This window comes from Antedon mediterranea, chromosome 3, assembly GCF_964355755.1.
Source record: "Antedon mediterranea chromosome 3, ecAntMedi1.1, whole genome shotgun sequence".
Taxonomy (NCBI): domain Eukaryota; kingdom Metazoa; phylum Echinodermata; class Crinoidea; order Comatulida; family Antedonidae; genus Antedon; species Antedon mediterranea.
Window position 1 is genome coordinate 3,295,401 of NC_092672.1, and position 17,290 is coordinate 3,312,690.

At 30.0% G+C, this 17,290-nt stretch overlaps 2 protein-coding genes across 3 annotated transcripts in view; one reads left to right on the forward strand and one right to left on the reverse strand.

Moving 5' to 3' along the window:
• Positions 1–17,290, forward strand: part of LOC140044551 (meiotic nuclear division protein 1 homolog) — a 68,180-nt gene that overhangs the window by 10,814 nt on the left and 40,076 nt on the right. The gene's annotated exons all lie outside the window — the stretch shown is intronic.
• On the reverse strand, positions 3,098–10,970 carry LOC140044542 (CD166 antigen homolog). 2 transcript variants are annotated; one of them, XM_072089097.1, is made up of 3 exons: positions 10,710–10,970; positions 8,304–8,535; positions 3,098–7,814 (listed from the first exon to the last, which is right to left on the reverse strand). In XM_072089097.1, exon 3 carries the CDS (start codon positions 7,594–7,596, stop codon positions 6,178–6,180), a length of 1,419 nt encoding a protein of 472 aa, XP_071945198.1. In that variant the 5' UTR covers positions 7,597–7,814; positions 8,304–8,535; positions 10,710–10,970; the 3' UTR covers positions 3,098–6,177. The 2 variants fall into 2 exon arrangements, with proteins under 2 accessions (XP_071945198.1, XP_071945200.1); XM_072089099.1 differs by lacking the exon at positions 8,304–8,535.

Sequence of the window (17,290 nt, forward strand, 5' to 3'; positions counted from 1 at the left end):
AGTCAAATAAGCCCAGCAATCCAATAAGTGTAGCAGTTGAATTAGTGCATTAGTCAAATAAGCCCAGCAGTCCAATAAGTGTAGCAGTTGAATTAGTGCATTAGTCAAATAAGCCCAGCAGTCCAATAAGTGTAGCAGTTGAATTAGTGCATTAGTCAAATAAGCCCAGCAGTCCAATAAGTGTAGCAGTTGAATTAGTGCATTAGTCAAATAAGCCCAGCAGTCCAATAAGTGTAGCAGTTGAATTAGTGCATTAGTCAAATAAGCCCAGCAGTCCAATAAGTGTAGCAGTTGAATTAGTGCATTAGTCAAATAAGCCCAGCAATCCAATAAGTGTAGCAGTTGAATTAGTGCATTAGTCAAATAAGCCCAGCAGTCCAATAAGTGTAGCAGTTGAATTAGTGCATTAGTCAAATAAGCCCAGCAGTCCAATAAGTGTAGCAGTTGAATAAACGCAGTAGTTGAATAATAAGAACAACTGTCCACAGTAGTCAAATAAGTATAGCGAGTCGAATAAGCGAAGCAGTAAAATAAGCGTAATAAAGTAAAATAAACAGTTGGATAATTGCACAGGATAATAAGTACAGCAGAATAATGACAACAATATTGATCAGAGTGCCGTACATACATCAATATAAAATGATAATCTTAAAATTACATACTACAAACTATAAGCAGTTGAATAAGCATATCAATAAAATAAGTGCTTCAGTTGAATAAGTGCTGCAGTTGAATAAGCATATCAATGAAATAAGTGCTTCAGTTGAATAAGTGCAGAATTTGAATAAGCATATTAATTAAATAAGTGCTTCAGTTGAATACTGTATGTGCAGCATTTGAATAAGCATAGAAATTAAATAAGTGCTTCAGTTGAATACTGTATGTGCAGCATTTGAATAAGCATAGAAATTAAATAAGTGCTTCAGTTGAATACTGTATGTGCAGCATTTGAATAAGCATAGAAATTAAATAAGTGCTTCAGTTGAATACTGTATGTGCAGCATTTGAATAAGCATAGAAATTAAATAAGTGCTTCAGTTGAATACTGTATGTGCAGCATTTGAATAAGCATAGCAATTAAATAAGTGCTTCAGTTGAATAAGTGCAGCATTTGAATAAGCATAACAATTAAATAAGTACAACAGTAGAATAGCAGTTGAGTATAGCAGATTTAAGGCCTTATAAAGCTTTTCGACATAATAATATGACCACAGGCACACTCTACACACCCACAGATAATCAGAATAATATACTGAATTTTGAAATATGATACTTTCTTTGACTCATTCACCTATGATATTTAACTATGCGCTTCTACAATTTTTAATATGTTTTTTTTTAATTTTCGCTAACATTCAATAACACATAAGCTTTTGCTTTTTACTCTGGGCATTTCAGATTGAAACTGATGTTAAGATTATTAAAATTTATCAAGTAATAAAGCTTACTTTCATGAAAATTAATTTAATGATTATTTTGTCAAAAATACTGACTCCTTCATTTGAATATATTTTAGAATAGACTTCATAGTAAATGTAAATGAGTTAAACATTAAATTAACGTTTTACCATCCTGGGACCATATCATTTTTTATTAATTATTATTTTGTCAAAATGAAGATAGTGACTCCTTGATTTGAGTATTAGAATAAACTCAATAACCAAATTACTTAATTATCTCAATATTTATTTTTAAAATAATTTTGATATTGAAAATGTGTGTTGTTGGTCGCTTTCTTGTCGATGCTTTTATTGTAGAACGTAATTTATTTATTTTTCTCTGTTCTGGGTTGACCAACTAGCATAGGTGTTTAGCACCTGTTTGGTCTTTCCGTGCCTCCTTTTAGTTTTATAATTGTTTTGTCTTCTTTGTTATGTATACATGGCAGAAATTGAATAAATAAATAAAATAAATAAATAAATATTAAAAGTAAATGAATAAACGAATTAATTAGTTTATCGTTTACTATCAGACGGATAGTATCATTTTTTATTAAATTAAAAATTAGAATTATATTATTATGTTTATTTTAAATTTGGAATAGATGAATTCCGAGGTCATAACAATTAGTAATCAATATTCTATATGAATTACTATCAAAAAAGAAGTGTAAAAAAAAACTTTTGTGATGACGTATTTTGGATGTAAATAAAAGCAGATAATTAGGAAAATATTTAAATTCATGTGCATGTTTTAACAATTAATATATTTACTGTGATGGAAAAGGATAATGTCATTGTACAATACAGTATACTTTATTTATTTTTTTCTTCTGTAGTGAATTTTTATGAGAAAAACTGATAAGTTGGAATTGCGTTATTTACATGTTGCAAACTGCGTAACGAGAGCTACTTATGCTCTCTACTTTTTTTTGTTTTATGAGAAATGAGTGAAAATTGTGATTCACAAATCTTTACAAAAAAAATAAAGAAGTAGGTCTTGTCAGAGAAAATGACTTGAAGATTGTTTTAATATATAATCTCTGAAATGAATTTGATTTATACATTATAGGTAGTATCTATAATGTTAGACCATCCATCAAGCGTTTAGATGTGTTTTCCCCAAGATATTCATCTACAAGTATACCAAGTGATAACATAACATTCCTCCGGGACCAGACTTGTTATAGATAATGGAAGTTTTGCATCCACTCATAACTTTAAGATTTAATATTCCATTAAAGTGCAAATTTTTAATATCTAAACAGATTTATTTTTAGAGTAGTGTCTTCAATGGATTTAAATATTGTGATAGATGGCCATATAAAGGCCTGTTTTATCGCGCTTTTCGTGCCTCATCAAAATCAAATATTAAAAAAGAAAATTGATAATTATGACGAGTAATATGTTTTTCATTTTTCTTTTTGATTGATTTTTTTTTCAAAACAATTTGTTTTGTATCAATAAGGTAATTTTATATTGAAAAAGAATGAGCAGCATTACGCCAAGATTAATTGTTTGAATATGTTTATCATTTTGCAAATTGGTTTCTGATTTTACTTTCTATATTTTTTTCTTTTATTGTATATTCTACTCAAAGGTTAGACATTATAAAGAACAACATTGAACAGAACAACATTGAACATGTTAACAATATATTTGCACCAGTTTAATTTATTTAAATTTTAAAACTTAAAACATTCTTTTTATGGTGATGGTGACACTGACAGTAAAATTAAACTTGTTTCTAATGTAATTTATAAAATGTAAACAGCAAGTGAGAAACTGCAAAACCATCCCAACAATAAACAATTGGGCTGTTGAGGCTTAGTTATCCAAATGTGCCCAAATGTGGTAATGATATGTCCAAATATGGTGATGATATTCCCAAATATGGTAGTGATATACATCATCATATCCATATATGGGCACATCACATTTATTTGTCACATAAAGTTTGATAATTAATAGACAGAGAGCTTATGGGCACAGTTATTATTACAAACTTTGGTGGGTAAATAACTAAAGCTTGGTTGCCACTAGAACGTAACGCAAGGACGTAAATGCAACGTAAGCGTTTTAAAGCTTGGTTCCCACTAGAACGTAACGCAAGGACGTAAACGCAACGCAAGCGTTTTAACCAATGACGAGCGAAGTTATAGACAGTTAGCAGTCACAAGCGAATAAGCTATCGCTTGTGATTGGTCAATTCACTTGCGTTGCGTTACGTCCAGCTTGTGTTGCGTTGCAAATGGGAACCAAGCTTTAGAAGTCAGCCCAAATAAGAATAAAATTCTGGTCTACTGGTTGATGTTTATACTGTAGACCACTTAGCTTGTTATATGTATGTACACAGACTAACTGTACAGTACAGTATGAAACTAATAAATAAATAAATACCCTTTATCAAGTCATCTTTATCTCAAGTGGTCTATAGGTCTGTCTGTGTATCATACAGAAAACCCAGGTTCACGTCTCATTTGGAATAACTTCAAACATGCATTTTCTTCTATGAATGTTTTTAAATCGTTGAAATATCATTGCATGTTGCGTGATCTCTAATCAGTGTACTGTACTGCACGCTGTAGTTATTACCTCACAACCTACAAGGCATCAACAAATGTCATACTGCCATTTTTCTTTATTAAACTTTTACTAAAATGTAGAATTTTAGTAGTCGAAGGCAACTAATATTTTGGTAATTTATAATTAATATATCTCCTTTGACATTTAAATATCCTGAGATATATGAGTGATAAAAAGTTTACAACAGCATAAATGCAACATAAACACAACATTCACAAAAAAGGCAGCAAATTATAACATTATTGATTGTTGTAACTTGTTAAATATACAGTAGATTTTCTGTCTGTTTTTATTTGATAATTTGTTCAATTTGTAACTATTTACACATATCAATTATCATGAAGGTAAAGTAACTACAACAAAGTATCTTTTGGAAAAGTTTTGGGATTTCAATTAAAATATAAAACATGCCTCATGAGTATAAGATAATTGGATATTTTGTCCTATACTCCTAAATGCAATAGTCAATTGAGAATGGAGCCAATAATTATTTAATACATGATTATAGTACAGTAGTGTCCCCTTATAGGCGAGTCTCCTGAATAGTTGTTGGCTATAGTGTTAAATCACAGATTCCCCTCATCCTTTATCAGCAAAGTGTCCCCTTAAAGATATATTGTCCCCCTGAAAAAATAATTCTTAACAAAATTTTTGATGAATATGCCATTTTTTAATGTAACATAATAGTTATCCACTTTGACCAAAAATTGGATCGAAATAAAAAGCAATTACCTGAAAAAAATAATTTAAAGCAAAAAATGGTCAAATTGGCTGCCAGCCAATATTTAACCATTTTTTTTGTCATTTTATAAGTGAAAACATTACTTTATATTCAAAGTCTGATTTAATTAATCTTCATTTTTCATCTTTTGGAGGACAATACATCTTTAATAAATAGAGGAGTCCAAAGGAGAGATTCTACTGTAATATAATTTAAATTTATAAATGAGTTATATATTAATAGAAACAAATCAGGTTATGCCTTGATAACAAAGTAACAATATGGAGTATGTTGCTACTGGTTTGTCACCAAAAACACAAAACATAGATAGATAATGGAGCAAATAGATAGATTACTAGTTTAAAAAACAAAGTATTTATGATGATGAAGAACATTGTTGTAATATGCCAAAAAATGTTATTAATCATAATAATCAGGTTGTACCAAAATTATATTTTATTAATTCGGCATTAGTTGCACCTTTTATTTTTCTTATGAATTTTAAATTCACAGATTTTTTTTATACACATTATGTATTCAAAATCTTTTTGATATATAATGTTCATTATAAATTTGTCTATAATTATATGGAAAATGCTCAAACATATTTTTATCCACATCACAAACAAGATTCATAAATATGTCCCCATAGAATAAATATTCTTAGTAGTAATTTTTCAAAAATCTGTTTTAGTCATTATACGCACTGATGTCACTATTTTCATTAAAATGTGTAATGACAAAAAAAATGTTTTAAACATTATAATGATGTTACAGTACAGCACATATAATAAAAGTCAATGTTCTAAACCAAATTGTAAATTCAGTAGTTACAGATTTAGTACATAACTGTGTCTACCATTTGTGATAGAAGTCCTTTACTAGGTTGTGATAAAACAAAGTGGCTGCATTTCACCAACCACACCAAACTGAAATATTTTCCTTAAATATTAAGTATTTCACTTAAAGATGTATTGTCCCCCTGAAAATATAATTCTTAACAAAATTTGTGTTGAATATGCCATTTTAATGTAACATAATAGTTATCAACTTTGACAAAAAATTGGATCGAAAAAAAATGTATTAACCTGAAAAAACTAATTTAAAGTAAAAAATGGTCAAATTGGCTGCCAGCCAGTGGGTTTTTGGTTGAATTTAACCATTTATTTGGTCAATTTGTAAGTGAAAACATTATTTTTTTTCTATGGAAGTGATTAACTTTATTAAAACTACAAAATATCATTTAAAGTTTGATTTAATTAATCTTCATTTTTCATGTTTTGGGGGACAACACATCTTTAACTCAATAAATATTTATCTTAAATTGTATTCAACTTAAATAAAGTGTCATTTTTGTCCTCTGATTAAGGGTTTGCCATATGGTAAATTTAGTTCTATTGTATTCTCCTTTATGTATTCTACTAACTTTATTTAAACATATTCAGATTTAGTTGACCTGCTCCTAGAGATGTTCAACGCTCCCCCTTCTCCTTCCACATGTGCGTATACATCTTCTATTTCTATTTCTAATGGCACTTGTACTCCGACCGATCGCTTCCACTTTCCATGAACCGTTCTTGACGGTATCATTGGAAGTGTTCTATTTTCATTTGGGTCTGATGAAAAAGCCATATCTTTAGGCTCTGAATAAACATCTGGTTGAAGCATTATCGGAGGTCTCCGTGGCATGTACAAGCCTTCTTCTTGCCTCTGACAAGTATAATAATAACATACAGGAATAACCATTAACAGCAAAATCAAACTAGAACAACCAACCGCTACTAATACAATAGCAAACAACGAAACCGTACTACTGTCCGTATTCTCATTGTTCACGCTTGGTTTTGATTCGCGAGTATTTGTCGATGATTCCGACTTCTGAAGGTTAAGTGTAATTTTTTTGGTGGCACTACCGATTGAATTTGTCGCAGTACAAGCAATTTCTGTCATATTGTCGTTGATTGTTGGAGTAATACGTAACACGGCTTGATTAGGTTGAAACGGGTCACTCTTTAGATGGTCTGGGATATTCCACTTGTGGGTGTGGGTCTGTGGGTTTGCATTAGAGAGGCATATATATACTGCTTCTTTATTGACTGGTAAGCTATCAGGCACATGAATTGTTATTTTTGGTTTGTACAATACATTTAATTGTCCAGGACTGCAAAACATTGTTTTACCCGTTATCTTAACGAACATGCTGCATTTCAATAAAGCACCACTGTCATTTTGTTGGGCAACAAATGTATAATTTAATAAGTCCTCCTTTCTATTTTTATCTAAATCGCTAGTTCCCTCTAATGTTGTTCCATTTTTAGTCCATTCGAGTTTAACTTTTGGTTGAATGGTCTCGCCTCGGCATGTCACCCTAACCACAGAGTTTTCAATGTATCCACTTTTGATCGGATCACATATAGGATACTTAGATTTTGGAACTTCTAAAACCTTAACCTTAGCTGGAAGAGTATGAGTAGTAATCATTACATCATTGTCAAATACTGCGCATTTGTAATCCCATCTATCGTCGTCGCGTCTAACAGGTTCAATCTTCAGGGCGAAATCGTTTTCCCCGTGATTCAGAATCTCATAATAAGATTTGTCGACGAGTACCACTTTATTTAAGGTGATCCTTTGCGCATCTCTTAACCAGGATACATTGTATATACCAAGGTTCTTAACCGTGCAGAAAATGGTTACTTCATCGCCCTCATTTCCCTCCGTCATTCTTTGTGGAACAGTTTGTATGGATGGGTTCGGTGGTGACCCACTTTCCGAAAATTTGACATCAATAATGAGAAAAAGTAGTAGAAGTTTTAGACTAGCCAAGTGTTTCAGTACAGAGTTAGACATAATTCCACTAATTTTGTTTGTATTTGCTGTAAATTTTAACAAATTATTAAAATCATATTTCCAAATTATGTTTGTTGGTAATGCTCGATCATCAAATCAATGCCATTAATGCAAGTTGTGTCAGAAATCAATAAAAGCCGAGTTCTTCATATCAGCCAAAATGTCTTTAGTATCTTCCAATGTCTAGAATAGATGAATTATTCACTATTTTGTTTGTCCTGAAAGTAAAAAATAAATAAATAAATAAAAGTCTTTGGCAATACCATATGGCCATGCTTTAGTGGAACCTGTAATAGTTAAAGTTTAATTGGGTTGGAACATCTCCAAGATAATCTTAAAAAAAAATGTGAGATTAAAATTTTTACTTTTTTTAAAGCAATATTACACTTTAATTATTAATTATAAATAAATAAAAATAATTTTTTTAAATTTAATATCGCATAATAAAAGTGAAATTCGTTTTCCTACAAAAGTGAATAACTTGATTAAAACATCAAAATTGCCATTCAAAGTTTCGTGTTTTTGGGAGACTATACAGTGTTTAATATCATTTTAGCCAATAGTATAATTGATGTGATTTATTATTTTAGTTCAATTTTAAATAGATGTCTTCAAAAACAAGAAGAAAACTTATTAACATAATCTGCAACATGATAATATTCAAATATAATCAAAATAAACGATATCTATAATTACATTTCACTCACTTGAAATGTGGTTAACTTGATATTGCGACTAGATCAAAGCGTATGTACCACTTGTATTATATTCAGAAATAATACCATCAGATTAGGATGTCCATGACACGTTCTGGCTTCTGATAATTGAAATTTTTAAAGTACTTCTAGTAGATGTATAGTCTTAAGTTATCTTGGTGTTTTAAGCAATTTTCGTCATCCTCTTATCTTCAGATACTTTGTAAGCCTTCCAGATTTACCACTGTTTTCAAATCAAAAACAAAATGTGGATTTTAGTTTAACGATACAGATACACGCCACCATTAGCCAAAATCTCTTGTTTTTTAAGATTATCTTGGAGATGTTCCAACCCAATTAAACTTTAACTATTACAGGTTCCACTAAAGCATGGCCATATGGTATTGCCAAAGATTTCTATTAGGAAAGCACTTGAGATTTTATGATTTTCGAGAAGAAAAATAATATATATAACATGAATTGTGTTGACAATCATACTGAATTTAATTAAGTGAGAATACAACAGTTTGTCTTTGAATTATTTATCATTTGATATTAAAATTATTTTTTCATTTTAATCATTGATTTATTATTCATTAAATTAATATTTTAATAACAAACTATTGTTAGTTATGTGATTAAATATTCATTAAAATTTAATTTTTCATACTTTAATGAATTTAGAGATTCCATGATCTGTAATGATATACAGTTTTCATTGTTTTGTAATAAAAGTATTATTGGGGACGGGGAGTTGGGTGGGATACACAATTTTGATATAGGGTTGGGACTACCGTATACTAGGATATTGAAGATATGAAATTCATATAGCATCATATCATGAGTACCACAAATTTAGAGGTGGAATTATTGTACTGTAATCGAGCATGAAATTATACTTGGTCATGCAATTATATATATTTTATAACTTTTTTATATATTTTATGTTTCACTAAAATTCTACTTTGTTTTTATTACTTCTGTATATGATTATAGTATAAGTCGCAAAGGCCTACATTCAAATCTAGGACAGTTGTCATATCACTATGATGACATGTGTAATAAAATAATAAATACAAAGCTTTAAAAATTACAATTTTTTATTAATTTTTTTCAAGATTTTACTTGTTTTTTACATTTTTTCTGTATTTCAATTTTTTTTTACATTTTTGAACATTAAAAAAAATGGTTGTTTTTGAAATTTATTTATAACATTTTGTATTGTTTTTCCGTTGAGTGTTTGATGATTAATAATAAAATAATTTTGAATGTTAAAGATGTACAGTATTGTCCCCCTGAAGAAATAATTATTCTTAACAACATTTTTGTTGAATATGCTTATTATGTAACATAATAGTTATCCACTTTGACCAAAAATTGTCTGATTTAATAATTAATCTTCATTTTTCATATTTTTGAGGGACAATACATCTTTAAACAAACTTGTTATTTTTACTTGTTTAGCTTTTTATTTATTTATATATTTGAAAACATCTGTGAATGACATGAATAACATTTACAATTAAATTCAAATGTTCTTGCAAATGGTTTATGGTCCACTCCACTACGAAAAAAAAACGAAAATATTATAAAAGTCTTTTAATTAATTAAGTGCTGTTTACATACTGTAACACTTCAAGAATTAAAATATCAATTTAAATTAATTGATTTAGTAAATTTAATGGTGTTTATAACTTAGAAATATCATAAACATCTTCATATTAACGGAATTCATTCACTTTTAAGTTATCTCTTCTATGAACACTCTACTTAAAGTGTTATACATTAATTATTCAATGGTACATTTAAAGTGCCTCACAAACCCTTATGAATTATATAAACATAAATAGAATTCAGATTAAATGGAACAGTTTACAAAAACAGATGATGTTGCTAATAGAATTACTGTAAATAGAAGATGTTGATTCATGAATGTTATTGTTAAATGTTCTTGTTGAAAAGAAATCCTTATACATTTTGAACATTATACAGACAGGCTAACTAACGATATACTCAAATTCAAATTCAATTCACATTTATTTACTCATCGTTTATAAATACAGTTTCATAGCATAAATGATGGCAAGGATCCTGCATAGAGAAGTTTACACTTCTGTTTTCGCAGGACCCTTTCACATAAAACAATAAACACAACATAATAGATACAAAATAAAAAAAAAACCATTTCCTATATACATTTTAGAGTTGTTCATCATCAAAAAGCGATACTGTTTTTCTATCATGATTATTTATACATTTTGTCTTAAACTTAAAAAAGAAGATATTCAGTTTATTACTTCCAGTACATGTGTATTCTTTCTATATATATTATAGCAAAAGTATGAATACATATAATATAAAAACAACTGTGTTAATATTGGGTACTTACAAAAGGCAAAAGAAAAGTACAGTACTTACCTTATATTCTGATGTGATGATTACTCGGTGAGAAGGTAACGGACTAAAAGTTCCTAGTAAAAAAATACATTTTCTGGAAGTTGATTGCTTATAAGTGAACAAAGTAGCAACCATAAATAGCAAGATGTTCAGTGTACTCTACTGTACAATTTCAAAGAATTTATATGTTCCTATAATTTAAAAAAAAGCACCATCGCAGAATATAATATTTTGTACTGTACTCATACGTTGATTTCAACATTAAACGTACACGTTGATGATTTGATCACTATTCAAAACATTCTGAAGAGTTTAAGTGTGCAGTAGATCCCGTGTATTGATCACAAGTATGATTCGTTAAGCATTTATTTGCTTAGAAGTCATGTGATTGGCCAACGCTGTTTGCAATTAATTTAGATGGAACAAGAAAAATAGCATTTGGATCATCGTGATTTAAGTGTCTATACTGAGAGGATCGTCTTACTGTACCACTACTCTTCATGATTACCTTCCTTATGTTACTTCTGCCTGGATATCTGAAATTTAATAATCTTTTGTTTCAATACTAATGTAATTAATAATAGTATTATTAACAAATTAATTATTTTTGTACACTTATTTGGAAAACATTTAAAATTGGTGTTAATTCAGTTCAGTAATATATAATCCTGTATTAAATCTAAAAAGTGTACATATTTTGGGAACCCCTCATTTGGGACACTCCTATTCAGGGATGTCCCTATTAAGGCTCAAGCTGCCACAGCTGATAAGAGCATGTACTTATGAGGTTAATCTCTTTTAATAGCACATAATCAAGATATAAAATACAAATTAAAATAAATACCTATTGTAACATAGTATTTAACTTAAGAAAGATAATTATTCATGTTCAGATTTACTACCTTTTACAGTAATGAAGAAAATCAATGCATACAATAATATTCTAATGACAAACAACAATGAAGGTGATATGGATAGGATGTGCTGTATTAAAAAACAAATTGTCCTCAAGGGACTCAAATTTAAAATGCATAAAGTCAATAGCAATTACTGGTTAATTCATTTTTTCATTGTACATAACGATTATACATTTCAAAATAGTAAATTATCCTTTATGTTATAAATAGAGAAATGTTACAGACTACATTGCAGTAACCTATATGTTTACCAAGCATTTTTGGAGTACAATTATGCATACTGTTAACGTAAGGATTATCGCAAATAGTGTGCATGATGCATGGTTGGAAGGGTTTAGGAGCAAATTTTACGTCGTGTACATACGTGATTTGTTTTATTGTACGCATTGTTTGCTCCCAAACCCTTCCCATCATGTGTTGTGCAATGACATTTCTCGCGAAATCAAGCTATTTGCAATAAACCTTATTAAAACTCTGAACTAAAATAATACTTATTTACTTGGATGGAGGATCCTAAATTCTAAAGTTTCAAGAGTGCCCCCCTCCCCCCTTTTTCTCCCTTTTTTTTATCAAATAAAATCATAGTAATGTACAGTACTTACTGTGGAATGTGTACTTTTAAAATGCTATTGCATTTGCTAAAAGCAAAACAAGTAAGCCAAGTCACCCTGTTTCAAAGTTTATTTATTTATTTGTTCTTTCTTTAAACTGAAATACACTTTCAATACAAATGTACTGATTTCCAATGTGGTTCAGTAAACATATTTATAACGAAAATAAAATATAAAACAAAAACAAAAAGAAAGAAAACAGATATAAAACTATTTACAATTGTGAAGGCAAAAAGGTTAATACATATATGATTTCTATAGTGAAGATTTAAAAGTTGCTGATTTTATGTTATTTGGTAGAGAATTCCATAATTTAGTTGATCTATAAACAAAAGTTCTTTTACCCTGAGAGTTATTCCATAACGGAATAGATAAATCATTATTACTTTGGGAGCGAGTGCATTTATTATGGTTATCTACAGTAAATTGAAATAATATTGTTAAGTATCTTGGAGCTATTTCTTTTAAACATTTAAATAGCATTATAAGAATATTTTCATTCCATTTTTCTGTAAGTCTACTCCATCCAAGAGTATTTAAAGCCCCATTCCCTACGTTTTTCAGATCTAATTTAAGATCACAAACTATATTCAATGTAAAAATAATACTATATGGTCCTATTGCGATAACTTTTTTCGTCTTTAAACGGTTAAAAATGTGAAAAATAAATCGATTCTAATAATTATAGCGGCCCGCTATAAATCCCAAAATGCATTGCGCGCGGATTGATATTTTTGTTTTTCACCTGTAATTCGCCCACTTTTCGATCGATCGTGAAGCCAAAACAAATGGAAGACTCCTAACTTTTCAGCAAAAATACCGGGTTTTCCCCAATTTGTATCAACCGAGTCTGGCAAAAATAGAAAGACAATTAATGCAGCAACTATACAACGTCAGGCTAGGTATATAGCTAGCGTACGATGTTCGTACGTTATCGATGTTTACCAGCTAGGCCTACAAAACTAAGCCTAGCTAGGCTAGGCCTAAGACCGTCCACGAGAGGTCGATCGCCGCGAGCTACTTAGGTAGTGCATTGTTTCTCACTTTTTATCATAATTTACCATAAAACGTACATTTAAGACAAGGAATGACATGGTTTAATGTTTTTAAAGTGATATATGTATTATTTTCCAAAAAACGTCCAAAATTGCAGGGAAGGGGTCTTTAAGATATCATTAATAGGGGTATACAACATGTCTACTGATAACAATATTCTACCTAATCGGTTGATTAAAACCTGAAGAGAATCTGAAAAACTTATGTTACAATTGGACCAAACACAGCAACAATAATCAAATAATGGAATAATTAAAGCATTTGCTAAGTTGATTTGTTTATCTTCTATGACTTATATTACAATACTTTAAATTATACAAGCATATCAATGTTAATGTTCTTCTGTACTGAATAAACACATAAAAGTTGAAACATACAGTAGAATCGTGATAGTGATTTATGTTTATATGTTTTAGCATAAACCACCTACTGTGTCAGAGATAGAGTTTGATAAGATAACTTTTTATGGAGACCAGTACATTTATTATACTACCCGTCTGGTAAAATCTCAGTATATAAGTAAGTATAGTTGATAAGTGAACGTTGACATAGATTAACCTTCAGGCAGAATTTCTCCTCTCTACCTTTCTATCTCTTTCCATTTCCTTCGCCGTCGCCTCTTCCCCTTTTGCCTTCCTATTCCATCCTCCCCATCTCTCTTCCTCCTCCTTCCCTCCCTATCTCCCTTCCCCCACCCCACCTTTCTCCTTTCCTTCTCCTCCCTCTCTTTCTCCTTTCCTTTCCCCCCTTCCTTTCTCCTTTCCTTCTCCCCCTCTCTTTCTTCCCTCCTCTTCTTTCCCTTTTTATTATACCACCCTTCTGGTAACGTCTCAAACCAGACCACCACCCATTTACAACCCAGTTGATAGTCCTATACATGCCATAACATTTGCCTCTCTCCACTTAGGAGTATAAATAAATGGGAACCCGGTTAGATCAAGACACAACTTTGCGCTGATTACTAACTGCATTTATATGGGAGTATGTTTCCATACGTGTTTGATCCAAAATAAATGACTGGGGTAATAATGTTCAGCGCTTTGAGGTTTCACATTATGCGCTATTATTATTATATATAAACCCAGGATATTATTATTATTATAAGAATGAACAATTATTATCATTCATACTCACTTTCTATTAAAGAATATTCATATTTGATTGATTCGATATTTAAACTGCGTCTTCAAGTAATTAACTTAGCGTGGGAAATGATGTATTGTATAATTAACTAATTCTGATTTAATGAGGCTTCCTTAATTAAACATAAGGTGGCCTTGTTTTGACAAAGGTACATTATAATTATACAAGTACAAATATGTTAGTAACCACTACTGTACGTCATAGTGCGTACATATTCAGTGTTCCACACCAACTGTGCTTATTTCTAGGAGGGGGCAAGCCGGAAGAGCCCTATCCTTCTATTTTGAAAATTCATTTTACCCTTTTTAATTATGCACCTTATTTTTCAATTTACTGGCTCTTCCACGATTTGTACGCTTGGAATGAATTTATTATATTCAGATATAAATAGTGCATTGTCCTTTCAAAATGATCTTCAATAGTTAAATTAGTATTTAATTTAATTAAATATCAAGATACAGTGTTTCTCTTGGCAAACATTGAAGTTGATTATGATTGCTAGGTAATTCAATTATAATCAACAAAGAAATTGTAATTATAATTTTTGATTGAGGAAAGCGTCTCGTATGGGTTCATCAGCACATACGCGAAATCAATGTGTTTACATCTTGTATTGATACAGCTGAGAGAAGCAAGTGTAAAATTGTACCATCGTTGGTAATGAAGCAAATATTGCACACGGATCAATATCATTGGTAAACTTCTATGTTCGTACTCACTTCATCGTCTGTAATTAGTGCACACTAATAAGTAATCAAATTTTGTTCATTTGATTTAACATGATGCTTTGATTTGAGGTTTTTAATATCAAATATACATAATTATGATAAATATTGTAATTTGATAAGTTGTATTTGATATCATGGCTCTTTCAAATTCAACTGTAGATTTTGCTTGAATCATCTAAATTAATTTTTATTATTGTATTATTTCTATCTCATGTCAACTTGTCATTAAATGTTGGCAATGTCGGGTTGGCTATGAAAGAAAAACCTGGCGTTCAGCCAGATACCATCATTGTTGATTCCAAATTTTTCTTTTATGAAAATACAATAATATACTTAAAGATGTACAGTATTGTCCCCCTGAAAAAATCATTTTTAACAAAATTTGTGTTGAATATGCCATTTTAATGTAACATAATAGTTATCCACTTTGACCAAAAATTGGATCGAAAAAAATGTATTTACCTGAAAAAACTAATTTAAAGCAAAAAATCGTCAAATTGGCTGCCAGCCAACGTCTTTTTGGTTGAATTTAACCATTTATTTTCTCATTTTTAAGTTTAAAAAAAAAGGTTTTTTTTCTATAGACTAGTCCAGATTTGAGAAAAATGAAATGCTGTAGGCATTTCGTGTTAAAAGCGAATAAACATGTGTTTTAGGGTAATTTTGGGGTGCTGAATTCAAATTTGCTGTTTACCCGGCTCAATTTTTAGATCTTCACCCTTAAAATGTGAAAAACAAAATGGCCACCATTTCAGACAGTTTATTTTGGCTTATAACTTGACTTTTATGTGACGTAGCAAATTAAAAATGGTGTCTATACCTATGTTTGTGATAGTGAAGATTCCAACTATATTGTTATTCAAGTTGAAAATATTCTATTTCAGCCGCCATGTTGAAATCCAAGATGGCCGCCATTTTAAACGTATTTTGGCTTATAACTTGACTTTTAATTAACATAGCAAGTTAAAAATAGTTTCTATACCTACTGTATGTTTGTGATGCTGAGGATTCCAAATATATTGTTATTAAAGTTGTAAATATTCTATTTCAGCCTTAATGTTGGAATTCAAGATGGTCGCCATTTAAAACGTATTTTGGCTTATAACTTGACATATAAGTAACATAGTAGGTTAGAAATGATGTCTATACAGTACCTATGTTTGTGATACTGAGGATTCCAAATATATTGTTATTAAAGTTGTAAATATTTTATTTCAGCCGCCATGTTGAAATCCAAGATGGCCGCCATCATTTTAAACATATTTTGACTTGACTTTTAATTAACATAGCAAGTTAAAAATGGTTTCTACCTATAGTCCAGTAAAAGTATGGTTGAACCTAGAACAAATTGCAACATAATTTGTTTTTGTTTTGTCTGGTTGATATTGTCCAAATTAACATCATATCCAAAGTTTACCAAAATCGGACATCGTGAAGTGGGTTCATTAGCATAAATTAAAAATGACCGCCATTTACCATTTTGAAGCCCTGTATATTATCTCCTTAACGGTTGGTTTTACTCATAGACCACCTACTGTAAGTGAATTACTATTAATTATTATTAATCAGATGTCTTGTTAATTTTGGACTGAACAAAAGATGCATGTTTCGAATTCATTCATAATTCATATCTTTGTTTCTTTGCAAGTACAGATCGTTTCTCATTCGAAATGCCATTGAAGATGTTGCAATTTGCTCCCCAGTGTTCTCTTTAACTACAGATTTTTTCCACTATATTGCTTCTTCTGTCTTAAAAATATTTTTTTAATGATGGCAAAGTAATAGTAGGCCCCTAATAGATTTAATGCTCCATCTGCATTCAAAGTTTCGATTCCATTTTCTGAAATTTGTTGCCAAGGAAGTTAAATACTGCTTGTTGTAGAAATTTAAATACTGTAATAATTAAGTACCAATTATCAATTTATTCACCATTTCAAATTATTATTATTATAACAAATGCTGGTGTAAGAAGAGAACTTTAAAGGAATAGAAATAGTGGAATGAAACAAATGTTATACAAGGCCAAAACATAAAAAGTAGCATATAATGTGTTTATAATAACTATATTAAACTGATTCATAAATGTAAATAGGTATATTAATGTGTGTATGTGTGTATATATTTGTAACGGATGTAATATAAGGTCA